Below are 18,353 nucleotides of genomic sequence, written 5' to 3'. Positions count from 1 at the left end.
AGCATTGCAACTGGTGAAAAAATTTCGTCATAGTCAATCCCGTGGACTTGTCTATAACCTTTTGCCACTAGTCTAGCTTTGTATATCGATACATTTCCATCTTTGTCTGTCTTCACTTTGAAGATCCATTTGCAACCAATGGGTATATAACCCTCGGGCAAATTCACCAAGTCCCAGACTTGATTTTCAGACATGGAGTCCATCTCGGATTTCATGGCTTCTTGCCATTTTGCAGAGTTGGGGCTCGTCATAGCTTGCTTGTATGTCGTCGGCTCATCACCATCCATGACTAGGATGTCCTGATCATCAGTTAAGACGATACCAAGGTATCTGTCTGGTTGAGATCTTTGTCGTTGCGACCTACGTAGGGTAATCGGTTGAGCATTTACATTGTCTGTTTGACTCTGACCAATCTTCTTAGATGCTTCCAAAGTATCTAGATTGTCAGTTTTGTCAGGTTGACATTGTTGCTCGTCCTCTCGAACTTCATCGAGTTTGATTTTCCTCCCACTTGTCATTTTGGAAAGGTGATCCTTCTCCAAAAAGACACCATCACGAGCAACAAACACTTTGTTCTTGGATTTATTGTAGAAGTAATACCCTTTGGTTTCTTTTGGATATCCCACAAAGAAACACTTATCCGATTTGGGGTGAAGTTTGTCCGAAATTAATCGCTTGACATATGATTCGCATCCCCAAATCTTGAGAAAAGACAACCTAGGAGGTTTCTTAGTCCATAATTCATATGGAGTCTTTTCAACAGCTTTTGACGGAGCTCTATTCAGTGTTAGTGCTGCTGTTTGTAGCGCATGTCCCCAGAACGAGATAGGGAGTTCACTAAGACCCATCATTGACCGAACCATGTCTAACAAGGTCCGATTCCTCCGTTCGGACACTCCGTTCCATTGAGGAGTTCCGGGAGGTGTCAACTTTGAAAGAATGCCATTTTCTTTCAAGTGATCATCGAATTCATGGCTCAAATATTCGCCACTTCGATCCGATCCAATTGCTAATAGCTCCAAGCTACTCTCGGTTTGATAAAATGTCACGTCTAATACATTCCTGACATTTTATCACTTTTGCCACGACATCTAAGGACTCCTTACTAATATCGTTGAGCTTAACCAAGACAACTTGTATACCTAGTATACCTTACGTTCCTAGGGAAGTAGTGATGCCTCGCTTTGGCGTAATCCATCATGTACGCGCATTAGTTCGGTAAGTGTTGTTCTTGGAACGACAAATTTTAGCTCAATATTATTAAGGGACCTTGGGTTTCTATGTTGGTTGATTTAAGTGAACTTAACTAATCATCGCAACATAATAGAAATCCTAGACATGCATCTAGCAATCATATATAATAACAATATATAAAAGGCATAAAATAGATGCATTTGGCAACTAGCATGACCCCTTGAAATCTTCAATTTCCATGGGTCTTCATCTTGGCTCGTCTTCGTCGAAACGCCGTCTTGAGACATCTTGGCCAAAAAGAAATAAAAGAAGCTAGCTAGAACGACTAAGATTAATCTAATAGTACAAAAATACTTAATGGTTCGCAGACCGTATTTAGATTTACAAAAATACATAACGGAGCGCAGTCCGTATTTTCTATCCTAGTCGGGCCCCACTAGTTGCCATTTTCAAAGAACCTGTTTTGAAAGCAATCTTTCATTCACCCGTTCACTATTTGTGAACGACCCATGCAATTTTACGAAATACATAATTAAACACGCACAACTAGTAACTAACTTAGGTCGTTAATCCAATTAACGCGCCTAATTAAAACTAGTCAAAGTGGTTTAATCCATTATTTCTAAACGCAAAAGCTAACGCATTTAATTAAGCTCCCACTAAATTCCGCATCCGTACTTAATTAATTCGATTAATTAAGTCGGCATAACCCGTAATTTGTCAAAATTTTGCAAAATTGAAAATCGAGGTTTTTAGCCTCGTTGAAATAATTAATTTAAAACTTAATAACACGGAAAAAATTTGCAAAATTATAGCTCAAATATTAAGCAAAATCACCCAACACAACTTTTGGTGGGTGCGCACCATGGCCTTGGCCTATGATGCATGGCGCACCAAGGCTGCTAAGCAGTGTGTGCTGGCTGGGGCTTGCTGCCTCGCTGCCCAGCAGCAGCACAAGTCCAGCAGCAGCTCACGCAACACACGCACAGTAGCATTGGATGGTTGGGCTGGCGCTTGGTGCTAGCATGCTGCGCCCAGCCCAGCACACTACGCTGGCCAGCACCACGCATGCTTGCACGCATGCTGGTGCCTGGCAGCAAGTGGGGGCTTGCTGGTGCTTGCTACCACGCTGCCCAGCAACGCCTCCAAGCAGCCAGCAGCCAAGGCCACTGCCCAAGCCCAACCACAGCCTCCCTCCCCACACAGCATGCACGGCCGCATCATGGCTTACCCTTGTGCTCACCACAGGTAGCCCGGCTAGCCTTGGTGGCACTTGGGTGTTTTGCCTTGATTTGCGTGATATGACTTGGGATTTTAATCTCGATTTACGTGTGACAAGAATTAATTCCAAATTATATTTTAGAATTAATTTTAGGGAAAATAAAATAAAATTAAGTCTAACTTAAACAAATTTATTTTATTTGGTGCACAAGCCTAAATTTATCCAAAATTTCAATTTTGAACAAAATTAGGTCTACATTTATGCTTAAAATAAAATGAGCTATGTCCAAGATTAATCTTGCCAATATGCAAATTAATAATGGATTTGACAAATGGGAGTTGGAAAAATGAATTAACCATCCAATGATAAAATTTTCCAACTTGCATACTTCTGTAAAATACCAAGATTACATCTTCCAATATGAAGATTAATCAAATTTTACTCACAAGTAATTGAACTTAATGGATTTTAATCAACCAAAACATGAAAAAATCCAAACTTTGTTCAACGTGGAATTTAGGGTTAGGGTTCCAATCATCTAAACATTTAAAGATTAGAACTTTAACATTCCTTGGGAACTTAAAATACAAAATCACAACAAGTTTTCACACCTTATTGCAATTTATTTGCAAAATTTGTGAAAAACAAGTTTATGTGATAAATTGGTATATCAACTTAAGCACTAATAAACATTCCATTATTATGCTCAAGGATATTTTAAAACCAGTAGATTAGTGATGCAAAAGTGCATTTAATCTAACCTTGTAATGCTTGCATTAATCAAGGCTTAAAAAGAATTAAAATTTCCGTTGAAAAACGAAAAACCCCAGAAAAATTGGGTTTCTGGTTCGAATTTGGCTTCTAGATAATCCTAAAAGGGATGAAACAGTTCCAGAATCTGGGTTCAACAGCCAAATCGAAAATAAAATCGAGTTTTAAAAGATAATTAAAACGATCATCTAATCTAATTAGATGAACATGAACCAGAAAATTAAATTCTTAAAAACACCTTAATTAAACAATAATTGCAAAAATTAAAAAGGAGCGTGGCTCCGATACCGCTGTAGGGTTTTGTAGTGACCCGACACTACGTGGAAGGAAACCCTCCAAGACCCGCCCCTTAATTAAAGCAATTAAACAAGCATAATAAACTTAATCAAACAAGATTAAGAACAAGAATTATACCTTTGAAGCGTGCTTCGCTCCTAAAGAGCTCTTACTTCAAAATCCCGAAAAGACGAGATCTCCGACGGATCGTACCCTCGACCCGACTCGAGCGTCCCAAGTCTTGAAGGTTAGTCAAGACCCGGACAAAATAACTACGAGTTTTACGAATCAAAGGTTTACTCTTTTCAAGAGTTGCCTATTTAATTCCACTCAAGGTTGTTTCAAATCCCAATACCAAGCTTGGTATTTATAGGGAAATGATCCCTTGATTTTCATTCCCCAACCAATGTGGGAGAATGTTTTATTTGCCAATTAATTTATTTCTAAAATAAATCAATAAATAAATGCAATCACAATTCAACAAGTGTCAAAAGGAGAGAGAGTGTTAGGCGAGGACCATGGAGAGGTGGGGGGGGGACCAATGCCTTGCTCCCCAAGGCTTTCCAAAGCCTTGGTCCCCACTCTCCTCACAAACCGCCTCACCCTAAGCTGCTGCCCAGCTGCCAGCTAGCACGCCAGCTGGTTGTGCCAGCTAGCCCAGCATGCTAGCACAAGCCCAGCAGCATCGTTGATGCTTGCTGGTGCGTGTTGGCGCTGGTGCTGCCTGGTGCCAGCATCCCACGCATCATCGCTGATCGCATGGCCCAGCATGCGTGGTGCTAGCGAGCCACGCATGCTGGCCTCTCGCCACGCACCGCACTCCCACACCATGCGCACCACGCATCTCTCTCGCACACATTGCCTAGCATGCGTGCTGCTAGCAAGCCACGCATGCTTGGCTTGACGTTGCTTGCTAGCTTGCCAGCCCCTCGCACACACTGCCACTCGCATCAGCCCGACATTGTGCACCATGCACGCACATGCCTCGCCCAGGCACCACGCATGCGCCAGTGCCTAGCACTAGCTGTGCTTGGTGCGTGTGGCTTGCCATGCGCCCAGCACTATGCTAGGGCTGCTATGGCACCAGGCCATCCTAGGGCACGCATGGTGCGCCTAGTGATGCTGCCTGGGCTGCGATAGTGCCCAACCATCCTAGGCCACGCATGGTGCGCCTAGTGATGCGCATAGGCCTGCGATGGGCTGCTGGCTTGCGATGGCGCCCAGCATCATGCTAGGGCTGCGATAGCGCCTAGACATGATTCCAGGGCTGTGTTGGCGCGCCTAGTGCTAGCGATAGCCAGCCATGGTGCCTAGCCATCACGCTAGGGCTGCGACAGCGCCTAGGCATGATGCTAGGGCTGCTATGGCGCGCCTAGTGCCTATGATGAGCTAGCCTAGCCTAGCTATGGCTACGCTCATACTTGTCGATTGTGATTTTGCGACGCTCGGTCTCGACGCCCTGGGCTCGATTTCCGACGTCTGTATTCGTAAAACTCTGTCGACTCATTGAATCCTTTCGGATTAATTCGTCGTCTCGGATTAGTGATTCGATTGGGTTCGACCCGTAGGGTTCAGCTAAGATTAAGCTGTAATATCAATTGTACCTCGATATTACTGATCGGAAGCGGCCTCCACCTAGGCATTCCGATCACTTGACCTTACTGAAGAATTAGCTCTGTAATAATTCTGAACCCTCTATCGGAAGAATACACTTGTTGGAAGGACGCCATTCCTTTCAGTAAATAGGTGTAACAAGGTAAGTGGTGTGTTGATAGGATAAAAGCCTGTTTGTGTGTACTATTTACGCTTATGTACTCAGCATTGCTGATTGTATGTTTGTATGTTTGTTTGGCTTTGTCTTTATATTGGCCCTACGATGACCCATTTCTAATGGCGAGTAGTGGGGACAAAGTAAAGAGAAGCTTTTCAGGTGATGAAGCATATTCATGATGGGCATGAGTGAAGAGCGATTCCTGTTTAGTTTCAATAAGAATGTGATGTGTATTATTTTCTTTGATTATTATATATTTGCTTGTGAGACTAACATAAAGGTTTTAATATTTTTTTTGGGTTTTGATAAGGGCCCTATAATGGATCCAAGTTGTAGGTTAACTTTGTTTGACTTTGGTTTGACTTTACTTTCGTTTGGTTTGACTTTTTAAGTTGACTTGTTTTGAATGGTTTTTAAAGTGAGTCTTCAGCTGTGTGTCTTTGATAATTGCCTTAGCCATTTTCACAGTGGCAGTAATGTCTTAGATTTTCCTATTTCGTGTTTTAAAAAAAGCAAAACAGGCATTTTAAAGGAAAGAAATTTCTAGGGTGTTACAAAAGACGGTCATGAATGTGATCGTAGACTCCGATATCTTGTAGTGGCCGGAAAACCATAGAAATCACCAAAAACTGGAATTTCCTACAAAATAAATGCCAACTCTACAAAACACTCGAAACCACACATTAGTAATAAAAATAGCTCCGTAGAACTCAATTATGCATAAAAATGACTATGGGATGGGGGGTAAAATAGCATACAAAATACACATATCAAACTCCCCCAAGCCAAACCTTTGCTTGTCCTTAAGCAAAGTAATGAATCAAACAAATAAAAACTTCACCCCAAATCCATTTCAAACCAATAATACAACTCAAGGCAAATCTAACAAACATGTCTCAAAATCAATCATTCAAATCCATCCAATTACCAATCCTTCCTAACAATTGTCAAATAGAGAAAACCACAAGAGCATATAGAATTCAAGACTAGTGCTCACGCACTCAACTCTCATTTATGTGGCGAGTAAAAGATGTACTCGATTGCTCTTTATCCCAACCCCTTATATGTGAACAATGCCCTCCCAACTCACGAACTCGTGTGTTTAAAAGACATACACTCAACTTAGTAGTCAACTCGGAATATGTCAAATCATTCTTCGCATTGGTAACAACTAATTTCACATTCATACATATGCACAAAGGTCGGAAGGTCTTCAATGCTTGTAATGTAAGGCTTAGGTAAAGGGTAGGAAATATTTTGGAAAAAGTGAGAGTAAAGCCATGCTTAAGGGAGCCAAATCCTAGTAACACCAAGGTTAAAAATAAATAATGACCAATCATCTCCAACTCAACTCAAATCTACAAAATTTCCCCAAACAAACCAACCAATATTAACAATATTTCCAACTCTTACAATTTCACTCATACAAATATGAAATTATAGAACTTGAGTGAACAAACAAACTTTGACCTATTTTTCTTTTGAACTTGAAATTTTTTTCTTTTTCATATTTTTCTGTTTTTTTTTTCTTTTCTTGTGTAACCTTCACTTAGAACACTTGAACATTGAAACATTTTTTACTTTTGCTCTTTTTTCTTTTTTTTTTCTTTTTATCTCACATTGGAAATTTTCAACTTTTAAACACGCTTTTTTTTTTAATTCTTTTCCAATCGCAATAACATAAGAACAAACAACTCCTCATTTTCACCCACATTATGCAAATTATGTGCACACTACAACTCCCTAACCTCACCAGCTATTAGCTTCTCCAAGCCAAACTTGGGACTAGTAACCAGTGGGGCTAATTCGGCTTATAATTTGGCTAAATAAACAAAGAAAGGGAAAAAGCAACAACATGGGTAGTAAGAAGGGAAAAAATGTATCAAATATCGTCTGAAGGCCAGGCCACCTAAAAGAACAAACGCCTTCGTCCTTCTCATTGTGCATAATAGTGAATCATACAAATATTACTCAAAGTGAAAGACCAATACTCAACTTCATTGACATACTAGGAACTAACACACATTCCTTACCAAATCAATTAGTCAAGCACTATATTCACAAGTAGTTAGGTAAAATTGATGCATGTTAAGATTTCAAGGCAATCAAACATCAAATCATGACCAACTAATCAACAATGTTCATCATCAATAACCAAGAGTCAAAACAATTTTTCAAACAATTTTCATCAAGGGGCAAAGGGAAGCATGATTTATCTTTTCATTGGAACGTATTTTTGCATTTTTTGTTTTTTGAAAGTAATAAAAACTGACCTAGAAAGCAATAAAAGAGAAAAGAGAGAAAGAGTACCATATGTACAAAATTATATCCCCCCAAGCCAAATCAAGGAATGCCCTCATTAACTTAGGAGTGTAGCTATGAATAGCTACTCATCATCATCATCATCCATCCTAGCATAGCCACCACCACCTCCATGGCTAGAACCGGCACCTCCATGACCCAAACCACCTGCAAAATAGTTAGGATCCACATTCCCACCTAACCCTCCTAAATGAACATCGGCCCCATAACCATGAATAGATGAATAGTCCACATAAGAACCATAAACATTGAAAGGAAAGGTGTAGTGTCCTTCGAACAAGTGTATTATTCCGATAGAGGGTTCGGAATTATTAGAAAGCTAATTATTCAGTGAGGTCAAGTGATCGGAATGCCTAGTAGGAGGCCGCTTCCGATCGGTAATATTAATGTATAATTAATATTACAGCTTAATCTTGACTGAGCCCTTTGGGTCACACCCAATCAAGTAACCGAACCGAAACCACAAATTAATCTGAAGGATTAAATGAGTCATTAAAGTATTACAAACAAGACGTCGGATATCGAGCTTAGAGTGTCAAAACCGAGCGTCGTAAGTCGAGTCGAATTTAGAATTTGACGAGAAGAGAAATCAAGCAAACGACAAAGTTTAAGCTAAGTCGTAACTTCGCATTGGCCTAGCCATGCGAAGGTTAGGTTAGCATAGGGCACCAACTGCATCGCATGGTTGTGCCGCAAGCCAAGAATGCATGTGCGTGCTAGGCTTGCTAGCCGAGCATGCTTGTGGGGCTGGTGCACCTAGTCGCACGGATGCTAGCAGCTGGCGCATCATGCGTGCTAGCGTTCTAGTGTGCTTGGCCTCGCACTCAACCGCAAGCATAGCAGCACGCCATGCGTGCGTGTGCTATGGGCTATGCGTGCTTGCGTGCTGGGCAACGCCTAACATAAGAATAAGCAACGCAGCAGCAGCAGCCCGCATGGCGTGTGTGGCCTGCTTGCTGTGCGTAGGCATATGCAGCCCGGCCGGCAGGCCTGGCCATGGTGCTTAGCGCCAGCCAGTCTGCCAGCCAGCATGTGCGTGTGCCAACATGTGCGTGCGTGTGGGAGCTTGGTTGAGGGTTAACTTGGGGATCAAGGGGAGGGTGGTCAACCCCTTGTGGTCCTCACCTAACCCCTTGCTCTCTACTTGACACTTGTTGTTTGATGATTCATTTGCATTTCAATTTGTTTTTGAATTAAAATAAATTGAATAAAATTCATCTTAATAACTCTCCCACATTGATGGGAGATTGGAATTCAAGAGCTCCCTTCCCTATAAGTACCAATCATTTAGCATTGGGAAGGGGCACTTGAGTCGTGAACTTTAAGGGATCTTCAAGAAGAGAATACCTTAGTTATAATACTCTAAATTCTTTTGGTCTAGCCCCGACTAAGCTTCGGGGTAGGGATCGTTGGGGTCGGGTCTCGAGGGTGAGAGCTGTAGGAGGCTTGCGCATTTGCGGAGCTTTACACTTTCAAGTACGAGCTCTTAGAAAGAGCGAAGCACACGTCAAGGGTAAGATTATCTTTTCTTCTTTCTCTCTCCTTGTTAATTAATTAATATGCATGTTTAGTTACTTTAATTTGTGTGTGAAGTTTGGGATGGTTTCATTCCGCGTAGTGTCGGACACTACGAAACCCAAAAAACATTTGGGGCGGTGTATCCTCCTTGGGGAGGTTGAAACCAATTAGGAAACATTGCTTCAGGTGGGATATCACCTCGGCGTGCATAATCATCATAAATGGGATATAAACCCCTCCCTAGGTTTCGCTCAACATACCCTACCCTTCTATCAAGGGACCCCACCCTTGTGCCAAGGGATTAAACCATTACTTCTACCCTTCCTTGCCCTCTCTCGATCCTATCAAGTTGGCCCCTAAAAGCCAAAAAGTCATATGGTGCATTAGGATTAATGTTATAGTCATGAGAAGAGGAAGGGATATCTTGCATATAAGGTTGGGGTTGGGGGTCAAATGGTGGGGGTTGAGGTTAGAATTGTGGTGGAGGTTGAGGGGCTTCCCGAGCTTCCCCTTCAATGTCAATAACATAGGTGTAGGATGTCTTACCCCTATCAAACTTAGTCATAGCAGAGTTGGGCAATTTGAAAGCTCGGTCTATCCTATTCGGTTCTCTATGAACTATCCACCATAACTCATTTGGCCGACTCACACCATGGGTGGGTTGAACCCAATTAAGCCCCCCCTAAGTAGTTTAGGTCCATCAAGGTGCTCCCATCAACCTTCCTATGGTCATTAGGCTCAAATCCCATCAACTTAACCGCAATGTGGGTTACTAACCCACCATAGTAAATAGGGGTTCTCGCCCTCAAGGTTTCGGAAGCCTTAGCATTACGTTGAAAATGTTGGGCCATTTTTAATGGGATGTTAAGCTTCACACACTCGGATTTCAAATAGGAGGCTAGGAGTTCTAGTTCATCCCCCCTAACATTAGCCGGCTCATGCCTCCCAAAGATTGTGAGGCCTACAAATCGTTGCCAAAACTTTGGCACGGGGTGGTGGATAATAGTGGCTTTGGCATGTTGGAGATTTTCTAGAATCTCCCTCGTAAGGGCCATGTATACCTCACCATTAAAATCCTTAGGTGAAGTGGGTGGTCTATCGACTTTAATTCAAACAATTTACCAAAATCTTTTAAAGACAACTGCACATCATTGTTTAGCAAACAAAATTGAACATGAAAAACATTTGATTTCGATTTTATCAAACTAAAAGTAGAAATAAACTCTATCGTTAGAAAATCATAGGTATCACAATGCATATCAAAGAAAATAGTCATGCCAATTCCCTTAAACAATTTCTCTACTTGCTTATCTATTCTAAAGTAATCAAAGTAGGATGATGAACAAAATGGGTAGCGATTACTTGCCGATTGATGAGATTTAGCATCCTTTGCTTTTGTTCAAGGCTAGTAACCACCACCTCTTCCCATCCTTGGATTTGAAGCTCCGGATTGACCATGGGCACCGGTGGTTGTCTTGGTTGCTCTCCTCTTTGCCCCCTGGATCTCTTTGAAGCCATTAGCTTGTTGATTTGGATGAACTTGAGATTTTCTCTCTCTAGGGTTTCCTAAAAATTAGAGAAAACAAAGATAAATTAGGTGGGAAATGTAGAGGAAGGTTAGAGGATTCAAAATATGGTAAAATTTTTGAGGATTTATGAGGAATTTGGAAGAGATCTTGATTAGAAGTTAGGTTTGAAGGTTTGAAAATGGAGTTTGGAGAGAGAAAGTGAAGATGAAAGAGTTGAAAGAAAGAAGAAAGTGAAAGAAATCAAAAAAGGAAAGTAAGAAGCCTCCGGATAAAACACGCGCCCAATCGGGCGAATGAGTTCTATTTTCGCTATTTAGTTGCGCGCCCGATCGGGCACAAGCTCAACACCAATTTTTCTCTCGATGGCTCGCCTGATCGGGCGAGCTTCGCCCGGGATTTCTTTTGAGATCACTCGATTTCTCCAAAAATGCGCCTAATCGGGAGAGCTCCCTTGATTTTCGTTCGTCTACTTGCGCGCCCGGTCGGGCGGCGTTGCGCAATCGGGCGGTTGTCAGCTTGAAAATTTCTTCTCCTTGCATGCCCGGTCGGGTAGACTCGCCCGATCGTGCGAAATTGCAGCTCGATCTTCGTTCATAAGCGCGCCGAATCAGGCGTGAATTTTGCATTTTGGAACCTCACTTGCGCACCCGATCGGGCGAGCTCCGCCCGATTGGGCCACTACGCAGTCCGAACTTAGCTTTATTTCTCTTTAATTCCCCTTACTTCATGGCTCAAAACCAGCACAACTTACTTCACACATGCAAAATTCACACTCTACTCACCTCTCTTAAAAAAAAAAAAAAAAAAAAAAAAAAAAAACTAGTATAGAAAGCATAAAATACGGGTTGCCTCCCGCAAACGTTAGTTTACAAAGGTCCCGCACGACCTTTTGTACCGTTTATAACGGTAGCTCCTTCATGGTACACCTTCAATTGTTGACCATTGACCTTGAATTCTTCACCTTTATCATTCAAAAGCTCAACCAAACCAAATTTATTCTCCTTAGTGACAGTAAAGGGACCCGACCACCTAGACCTTAACTATCCTGGGAAGAGCTTAAGTTTAGAGTTAAAAAGTAGAACCTTATCTCCCGGTGTGAATCTCATGGTAGGATCTTCTTGTCATGCCACATCTTGGTCTTCTCCTTCGATAATTCGCGCACTGTCATAAGCGGACAATCTAAACTCATCTAACTCATTAAGTTGGAGAAGTCTTTTCTCTCTCGCGACCTTAGGATCCATGTTAAGCTCCTTGATTGCCCAAAAAGCTTTGTACTCCAATTCCACGGGAAGATGACATGCTTTATCGTACACTAGCCTATAAGGAGAGGTGCCAATTGGTGTTTTGAATGCGGTCCTATAAGCCCAAAGTGTGTCATCTAGCTTCATGCTCCAATCTATCCTTGACTTAGCTACCATTTTTTCTAAAATTGATTTGATTTCTTGATTAGAGACCTCAACTTGACCACTTGTTTAGGGATTCTAACTAAGCCCGGTCCTGTGGTAGACTCCACACTTCTTTAGAAGGTTATCCAACTGTCTTTCATGGAAGTGAGAACCTCCATCACTAATGATAGCTCGCGGGACACCAAATCTTGGAAATATGGTCTTCTTGAAAAGTTTAATGACCAATTTGACATCATTTGTTGGTGAAGCAATGGCCTCGACCCATTTGGACACATAATCAACGGCCACGAGTATGTAACAAATCCCATTGGAAGATGGGAACGGTCCTATATAGTCAATACCCCAAACATCAAAAATTTCAACTTCAAGTATTCTAGTTTGGGGCATCTCGTGCCTCCTTGAAATATTGCCAATCCTCTAGCAAGAATCACAAGACATTATGAATAATCGCACATCCTTGAACATAGTAGGCCAAAAGAAGCCTAATTCATTGATCTTGGCTTCGGTTCTAGAAGGGCAATGATGCCCACCATATGGAGAGTTGTGGAAACGTTGTAGGATGCCATTCACTTCCCATTCGGGGACATACCTACGATATAATCCATCTGCACACTCACGAAACAAAAAAGGATCATCCCAAAAATAATATTTAACATCGTGGAGAAACTTTTTCTTTTGTTGATAGGACATATTTGGAGGTAGTATACTGCTTACCAAATAATTGGCATAATCGACATACCAAGGTCCCTGAGATACAACTACAAGGAGATTATCGTCAGGAAAGGAATCATCAATAGGTGTAGAGTCCTTACCTCCATCATACGTGATCACAAGTGATCTGCAACTACATTTTTCACTCCCTTTTTGTCTCTAATTTCAATGTCAATGTCTTGGAGCGAAAGTACCCAACGGAGAAGTCTAGGCTTGGTCTCTGCCTTGGCAATGAGATATTTCAATGCTGCATGGTCAGTAAAACAATAATTTTAGAACCAACCAAGTATGATCTAAATTTTTCTAAGGCATAAATCACAGCAAGAAACTCCTTCTCTGTGGTGGCATAGTTTACTTGAGCTTCATCCAAAGTTTTACTTGCTTAATAACTAGCATGAAAAACTTTGTTATTCCTTAGTCCTAGCACGACTCCTATTGCAAAATCACTGGCGTCACACATGATCTCGAATGGAAGGTTCCAATCAGGAGCACATATAATAGGGGGCCGATATTAAAGCCATCATAATCATGTTAAAAAACTCAAAACACTCGTGAGTAAAATCAAATGGGGCATCCTTGAGTAAAAGCTGAGTTTGTAACACCCCTAAATCTCCCTCTATGGAAATGCTAGTATAATACGTATAACTATACCATAGAGATAGACTTAGTCGTATTACCGCTGCGTGATTACGCAAGGCTACTCAAACAACTAACCAAAACCAATACTTTGCAGCGGAAACTCAAACTCTTTCTTTATTAATAATAACTATAAATAGAAATCATCGTCATGAGTACTCAAAATAAAAACCAAGACCAAAAATCCTAATTCTAGGTGAAGAACATTCTCGGGACTCATATACTCAATTCTTGACTCAACCTGAAATTAGTCAACACTGCTTACCATTACGGTAAACAGGGCGAACCAATACAAATAAAAAATACGGATTAGTAAAATATGCTAAGTAGGATAAGTGCAAGATAAGTAAATTCAATTTATTTGGAACCATGCTTTTAAAACCAATTCTAATAATTAATCCGATGAATTCCAAAACTCATGATTCAAAACCAATTCTCAACATTCTCAAAACAATTCCAATAACTCAATAATAATCAATAATAAAATCAATTATTTTGAAAACTCATCTCCTCTCTAAGTGTGCACACACCCCAAGCTAGTCTCCTACTATTTCGAGGATATTCTTGGAGAAAGACTAGGTCATACAAAGTCCATAGTCTTCAATGAATCTGCATAGTGGGATTAATATAATAATTATGCTTGTAAAGCTTTTTAAAAAATTCAATAAACCTCTTTAACTCAATTATTCCAATAAATAACTCAAACTCCTTTTTAATTAAATTCAACAAGCTTTTAAAATCAAACCTTTAAAACATGATAAATAATAATTTTATAAGTCAAAACATGATATAAAATCAATCCTCCAATTTATTTATCAAAACTACTAATTTAAACATGCTTTTATTTCATAAGTCATAAGTCATAATTCAATTCAATTTACTTCAATCATCATTAAAAAAAAGTCATGTATAACATGCTCATTCAATCCAACCAATTCAAAGGTATCTAGCCACCTAAACGTACATTTGGTCCTTGCTTAGCACACACAAAGAAACTTCAAGAACTTGGATCAAACACACCCTACAAATAAATATAACCTTAATTAATATAAGGTTAACAAATAATCACCACAATTAAATTAAAAACCCCCAACTATATATGCATGAACCTTATAAATTATTTTTCATAAATATGAATAAAAAGCTGATTTAATTTAATTAAAACTACTCATAATAATTTTTATAAATACCCCATAATAATAATAATTAATTAAATAAGAGAAGAAAAGAAGAAAAGGTAGAAAACCAAGAAAAAGAGGAGAAGAGAGGTGGCAGCAGCTGGCGGCTGCTGGGGTTGTGGTCGGCGATGGTAGTCAGCGGCAGGTGGAAGCCGACGGTGGAGATGGTGGCCAAGGTGATTGGTGGTGATGGCGACGCAAGAACTAGAAAAAGAAGAAAAAATTAATGAGAGATTAAGACAGAATTAGAGAATTTGGTGTGAGTGTTTAGCCATGAATCAATGGGTATTTATAGGATAGCTCATGCAATAATTATGGTAGGAGAATGTAGGAAGAATTATGGTAAAAAGAATTAAGGAATTACTTGGGGAAGAGAATTAAGGAACTATGGAAAGTTTTAATATTAAGGTGACTAAGAATAATTAATTTAAGGAAAGTGTGTTGTCATGAAAAATAATATGGCAAAAGAGGTTTACTTAGGGAATAATCAAGGATTAAATAAGGTAGTGAAATAAGATGATCAAATATTTAGGAGATGGAAAATAAAAATTAAGGAAAATAATAATTTTGAGGAAGATAATTAAAAATACAAATTACCAAAATAATTCCCCCCAAAAATCAACCAAGAGCGAGGGCCAAATATTTTGAGCTTCCCATAGCTCAAATTTTTGGACCTCATTAGTATATTTTAGGAAGTTATTTGCTAGATTTAAGGATTAAAAATAATTGTGTAAATAATATATATTGTATAAAATAATTAATTAAGAGAATACCAATTATTCACTAAATAAATTAACTAAGAAAATCAGATTTTCCGCACTAGGATTATCCGAAATTAATAGCCAATTAATGGGAATTTTCGGACCTCATAATTTAAATAATAAAATATAATTTTTGCTTAATTAAAATATCCAAATATATATAAATAATCCAATTTTTAAAATAAAATAAATGGATAATAAATCTTATCCAAAATCCAAAATAATAATTAACTTTTAAAATACGTTTGGCGCCAAAATTCAAATATCATTTTGGCTCCAAAATTCAAATATTAAAATAAATTACTTACATACCCTTTTTAGAAAATAATAATTAATTAATTAGAAAATATGTTTAAAAAATCCGGGTTATAGAGTTAGTGGTTTAGCAATATTCGAAAAATCCTTGAAGCAACAATAGAATCCTGCATGACCAAGGAAACTCCTTAACCCTTTAACATTCACTGGTGGGGGTAATTACTCAATCCCTTCTTCCTTTGCTTTGTCTACTAGTATACCCTTATCAGAAATAATGTGACCTAGGACTACACCTTATGTCACCATAAAGTGACACTTTTCTTAATTTAAAACCAATTTGCATTCTTAGCACCTTTTCAGAATTTTAGTGAGATTAGCTAAACAAACATCAAATGAAGAGCCATACACACTAAAATCATCCATAAAGACTTCCATAGTAGATTCTATGAATTCAGAAAAGATTCTCATCATACAACGTTGAAAAGTAGCAGGTGCATTACATAATCCAAAGGGCATCCTACGATAAGCAAAAGTACCATAGGGACATGTAAATGTGGTTTTCTCTTGATCTTCAGGGTGAGTTGGAATTTGAAAGAATCCCGAATACCCATCCAAATAACAGAAAAATTTATGGTTAGCTAACCTTTCCAACATTTGGTCAATAAAGGGAAGGGGGAAATGATCCTTCTTAGTGGCGGTATTTAATAAACGATAATCAATGCACATACGCCACCCTGTTACAGTTCTAGTGGCAATCAATTCATTTTTATCATTTTTAATCACTGTCATCCCACCTTTTTTAGGAACTACCTGCACAGGACTTACCCACTTTGAGTTAGAGATAGGATAAATAATACCTGCATCAAGTAGCTTCATGACCTCCTTTTTGACAACTTCCTGCATGTTAGGATTCAACCTCCTTTGTGGTTGAATACATGGCTTGTGATTGTCTTCTAGGTGTATCTCGTGCATACAAAAGTCAGAGCTAATACCCTTTAGATCATCAATATTGTACCCGATTGCCCTCTTATGGGTTCTTAGAACCTCTAGGAGTTGGGAAATCTGGGAATCATCGAATGCAGTACTAATGATCACGGGGTGCAATTCCTGCTCATCAAGAAATATATATTTCAAAGGCGAAGGAATAGGTTTAAGTTCAAATTTCTTTACCTCTACAGAGTACGATTCCTGTATTAAATTTTCTACTTTATCATTCTCATCAGGGCTAAGTTGCTCATTTGCTAGAGCTTGCTCAATTACATCCACCTCTCTACTCCATATGTCAACATCCCCTGCATTAAGATCACAACATTGTACTTCCTCCAAGGGATCTCGGGTGAGAACCTGGGGTAAGCTATCATGGCATATAATATCAATAACATCAATAGTGCAACATTTTTCCTCTAGCATAGGTCATTTCATGACTCTCCCTAAATAAAAGGTGATGTTATCATCCCCTATAGAAAGAGTGAGTTTTCCATTTTTAACATCAATTATGGCCATGCAGTATGAAGAAAAGGTCTACCTAATAGGAATTTGTGTATCTTCCTCCATGTTAAGAACAATAAAGTCAACAAGAATAAAAATTTTACCGACTCTGACGGGGACATCCTCTAAAACACCTAAGGAGTATTTAATAGAACGGTCGGCCATTTGTAGAGTTATATTGGTAACTTTTAAATCTCACATATTAAGCTTTGAGCACACAAATGAAGGCATGACACTAACATTAGCACCCAAATCACACAATGCTTTATCAATGAAAATATTACTAATATGGCCAAGTACAGAAAAACTACCGGGATCCTTTAACTTAGGTGGAGACTTATTTTGTAGTAGTGCAATACATTCTTCAGTAAAAGCTACAGTCTCTACCACATTAAAGGCTCTCTTCCTAGTCAAAATATCTTTCATAAATTTAGCATATGCAGGAACCTGTGTAATTAAATTTGTGAAAGGAACTGTTACCTGCAAATTCTTAACAACCTCTAGGAACTTACCAAACTGCTTATCCAACTTATTATTTAGGTGTCTATTTGAGAATGGAATTTTGATAGCAGGGCTATGCACATCTCTAGCCTTATCTTGAGTTTTACCCTGCAAAGTATTATTAGAAGAGTTAGTTTTACCTTAGGGCCCTACAAGGCTAGTAACAACAGTATTTGGTATAACAAAATCAGGATTAGCAATTTTTGTAATTATAGGTTCATCATCTTTGGGCATAGGGGGCCCATCATTATTTGAATCACTTCTAAAAGTAATTTCATTCGCGTGATCTATAGGTTGCACTGGCTGTGCTGGCAAGGCTCCTGGTTGGCAATTTTGCAGGGTAGAGGAAAGTTGCGCAATTTGAGTATCTATCATTTTATTATGTGCTAGCATTGATTCAATGTAACACCCCAAATCTCCCTCTATGGAAATACTACTATAATACGTATAATTATACCGTAGAGATAGACTTAGGCGTATTACCGCTGCGTGATTACGGAAGGCTACTCAAACAACTAACCAAAACCAATACTTTGCAGCGGAAACTCAAACTCTTTCTTTATTAATAATAACTATAAATAGAAATCATCGTCATGAGTACTCAAAATAAAAACCAAGACCAAAAATCCTAATTCTAGGTGAAGAACATTCTCGGGACTCATATACTCAATTCTTGACTCAACCTGAAATTAGTCAACACTGCTTACCATTACGGTAAACAGGGCGAACCAAAATAAATAAGAAATACGGATTAGCAAAATATGATAAGTACAATAAGTGTAAGATAAGTAAATTAAATTTATTTACAAACATA

General features: G+C 39.2%; 2 protein-coding genes across 2 annotated transcripts; both read right to left on the bottom strand.

The window, feature by feature from the left end:
• Positions 1-7,620: 7,620 nt before the first annotated feature.
• On the bottom strand, positions 7,621-12,021 carry LOC110687302. The gene is made up of 3 exons (XM_021863938.1): positions 11,731-12,021; positions 11,499-11,643; positions 7,621-7,742 (listed from the first exon to the last, which is right to left on the bottom strand). The coding sequence occupies exons 1-3, from the start codon at positions 12,019-12,021 to the stop codon at positions 7,621-7,623; spliced, it is 558 nt and encodes a 185-aa protein (XP_021719630.1).
• Positions 12,022-12,084: 63 nt separating this feature from the next.
• On the bottom strand, positions 12,085-17,914 carry LOC110687293. Its single transcript, XM_021863926.1, has 7 exons — positions 17,693-17,914; positions 17,551-17,647; positions 17,238-17,457; positions 16,408-16,904; positions 12,858-12,967; positions 12,724-12,756; positions 12,085-12,426 (listed from the first exon to the last, which is right to left on the bottom strand). Exons 1-7 carry the CDS (start codon positions 17,912-17,914, stop codon positions 12,085-12,087), a joined length of 1,521 nt encoding a protein of 506 aa, XP_021719618.1.
• Between the last annotated feature and the right edge of the window lie 439 nt (positions 17,915-18,353).

The sequence above is a fragment of the Chenopodium quinoa genome, unplaced genomic scaffold, assembly GCF_001683475.1.
Source record: "Chenopodium quinoa cultivar QQ74 unplaced genomic scaffold, ASM168347v1, whole genome shotgun sequence".
NCBI lineage: Eukaryota > Viridiplantae > Streptophyta > Magnoliopsida > Caryophyllales > Amaranthaceae > Chenopodium > Chenopodium quinoa.
Note: the sequence above shows the minus strand (reverse complement) of the source record. Positions and strands in the feature narration are given on the sequence as shown.

Bases quoted from the DNA above. Each gene is read 5' to 3' on its own strand.
- LOC110687302 (XM_021863938.1), bottom strand. From the start codon at position 12,021: ATGGTAGCTAAGTCAAGGATAGATTGGAGCATGAAGCTAGATGACACA. The intron at 11,644-11,730 runs GCATGACAAGAA...TTCCCAGGATAG, and splicing joins AAGGAGAAGACCAAGATGTG to TTAAGGTCTAGGTGGTCGGG. The intron at 7,743-11,498 runs GTACAAAAGGTC...ATGTTCATTTAG, and splicing joins AGGAGCTACCGTTATAAACG to GAGGGTTAGGTGGGAATGTG.
- LOC110687293 (XM_021863926.1), bottom strand. From the start codon at position 17,914: ATGATAGATACTCAAATTGCGCAACTTTCCTCTACCCTGCAAAATTGC. The intron at 17,458-17,550 runs GTAAGTTCCTAG...AATTTATGAAAG, and splicing joins TAAGTTGGATAAGCAGTTTG to ATATTTTGACTAGGAAGAGA. The intron at 12,427-12,723 runs GTAAGCAGTATA...GATTCTTGCTAG, and splicing joins TCGATTATGCCAATTATTTG to AGGATTGGCAATATTTCAAG.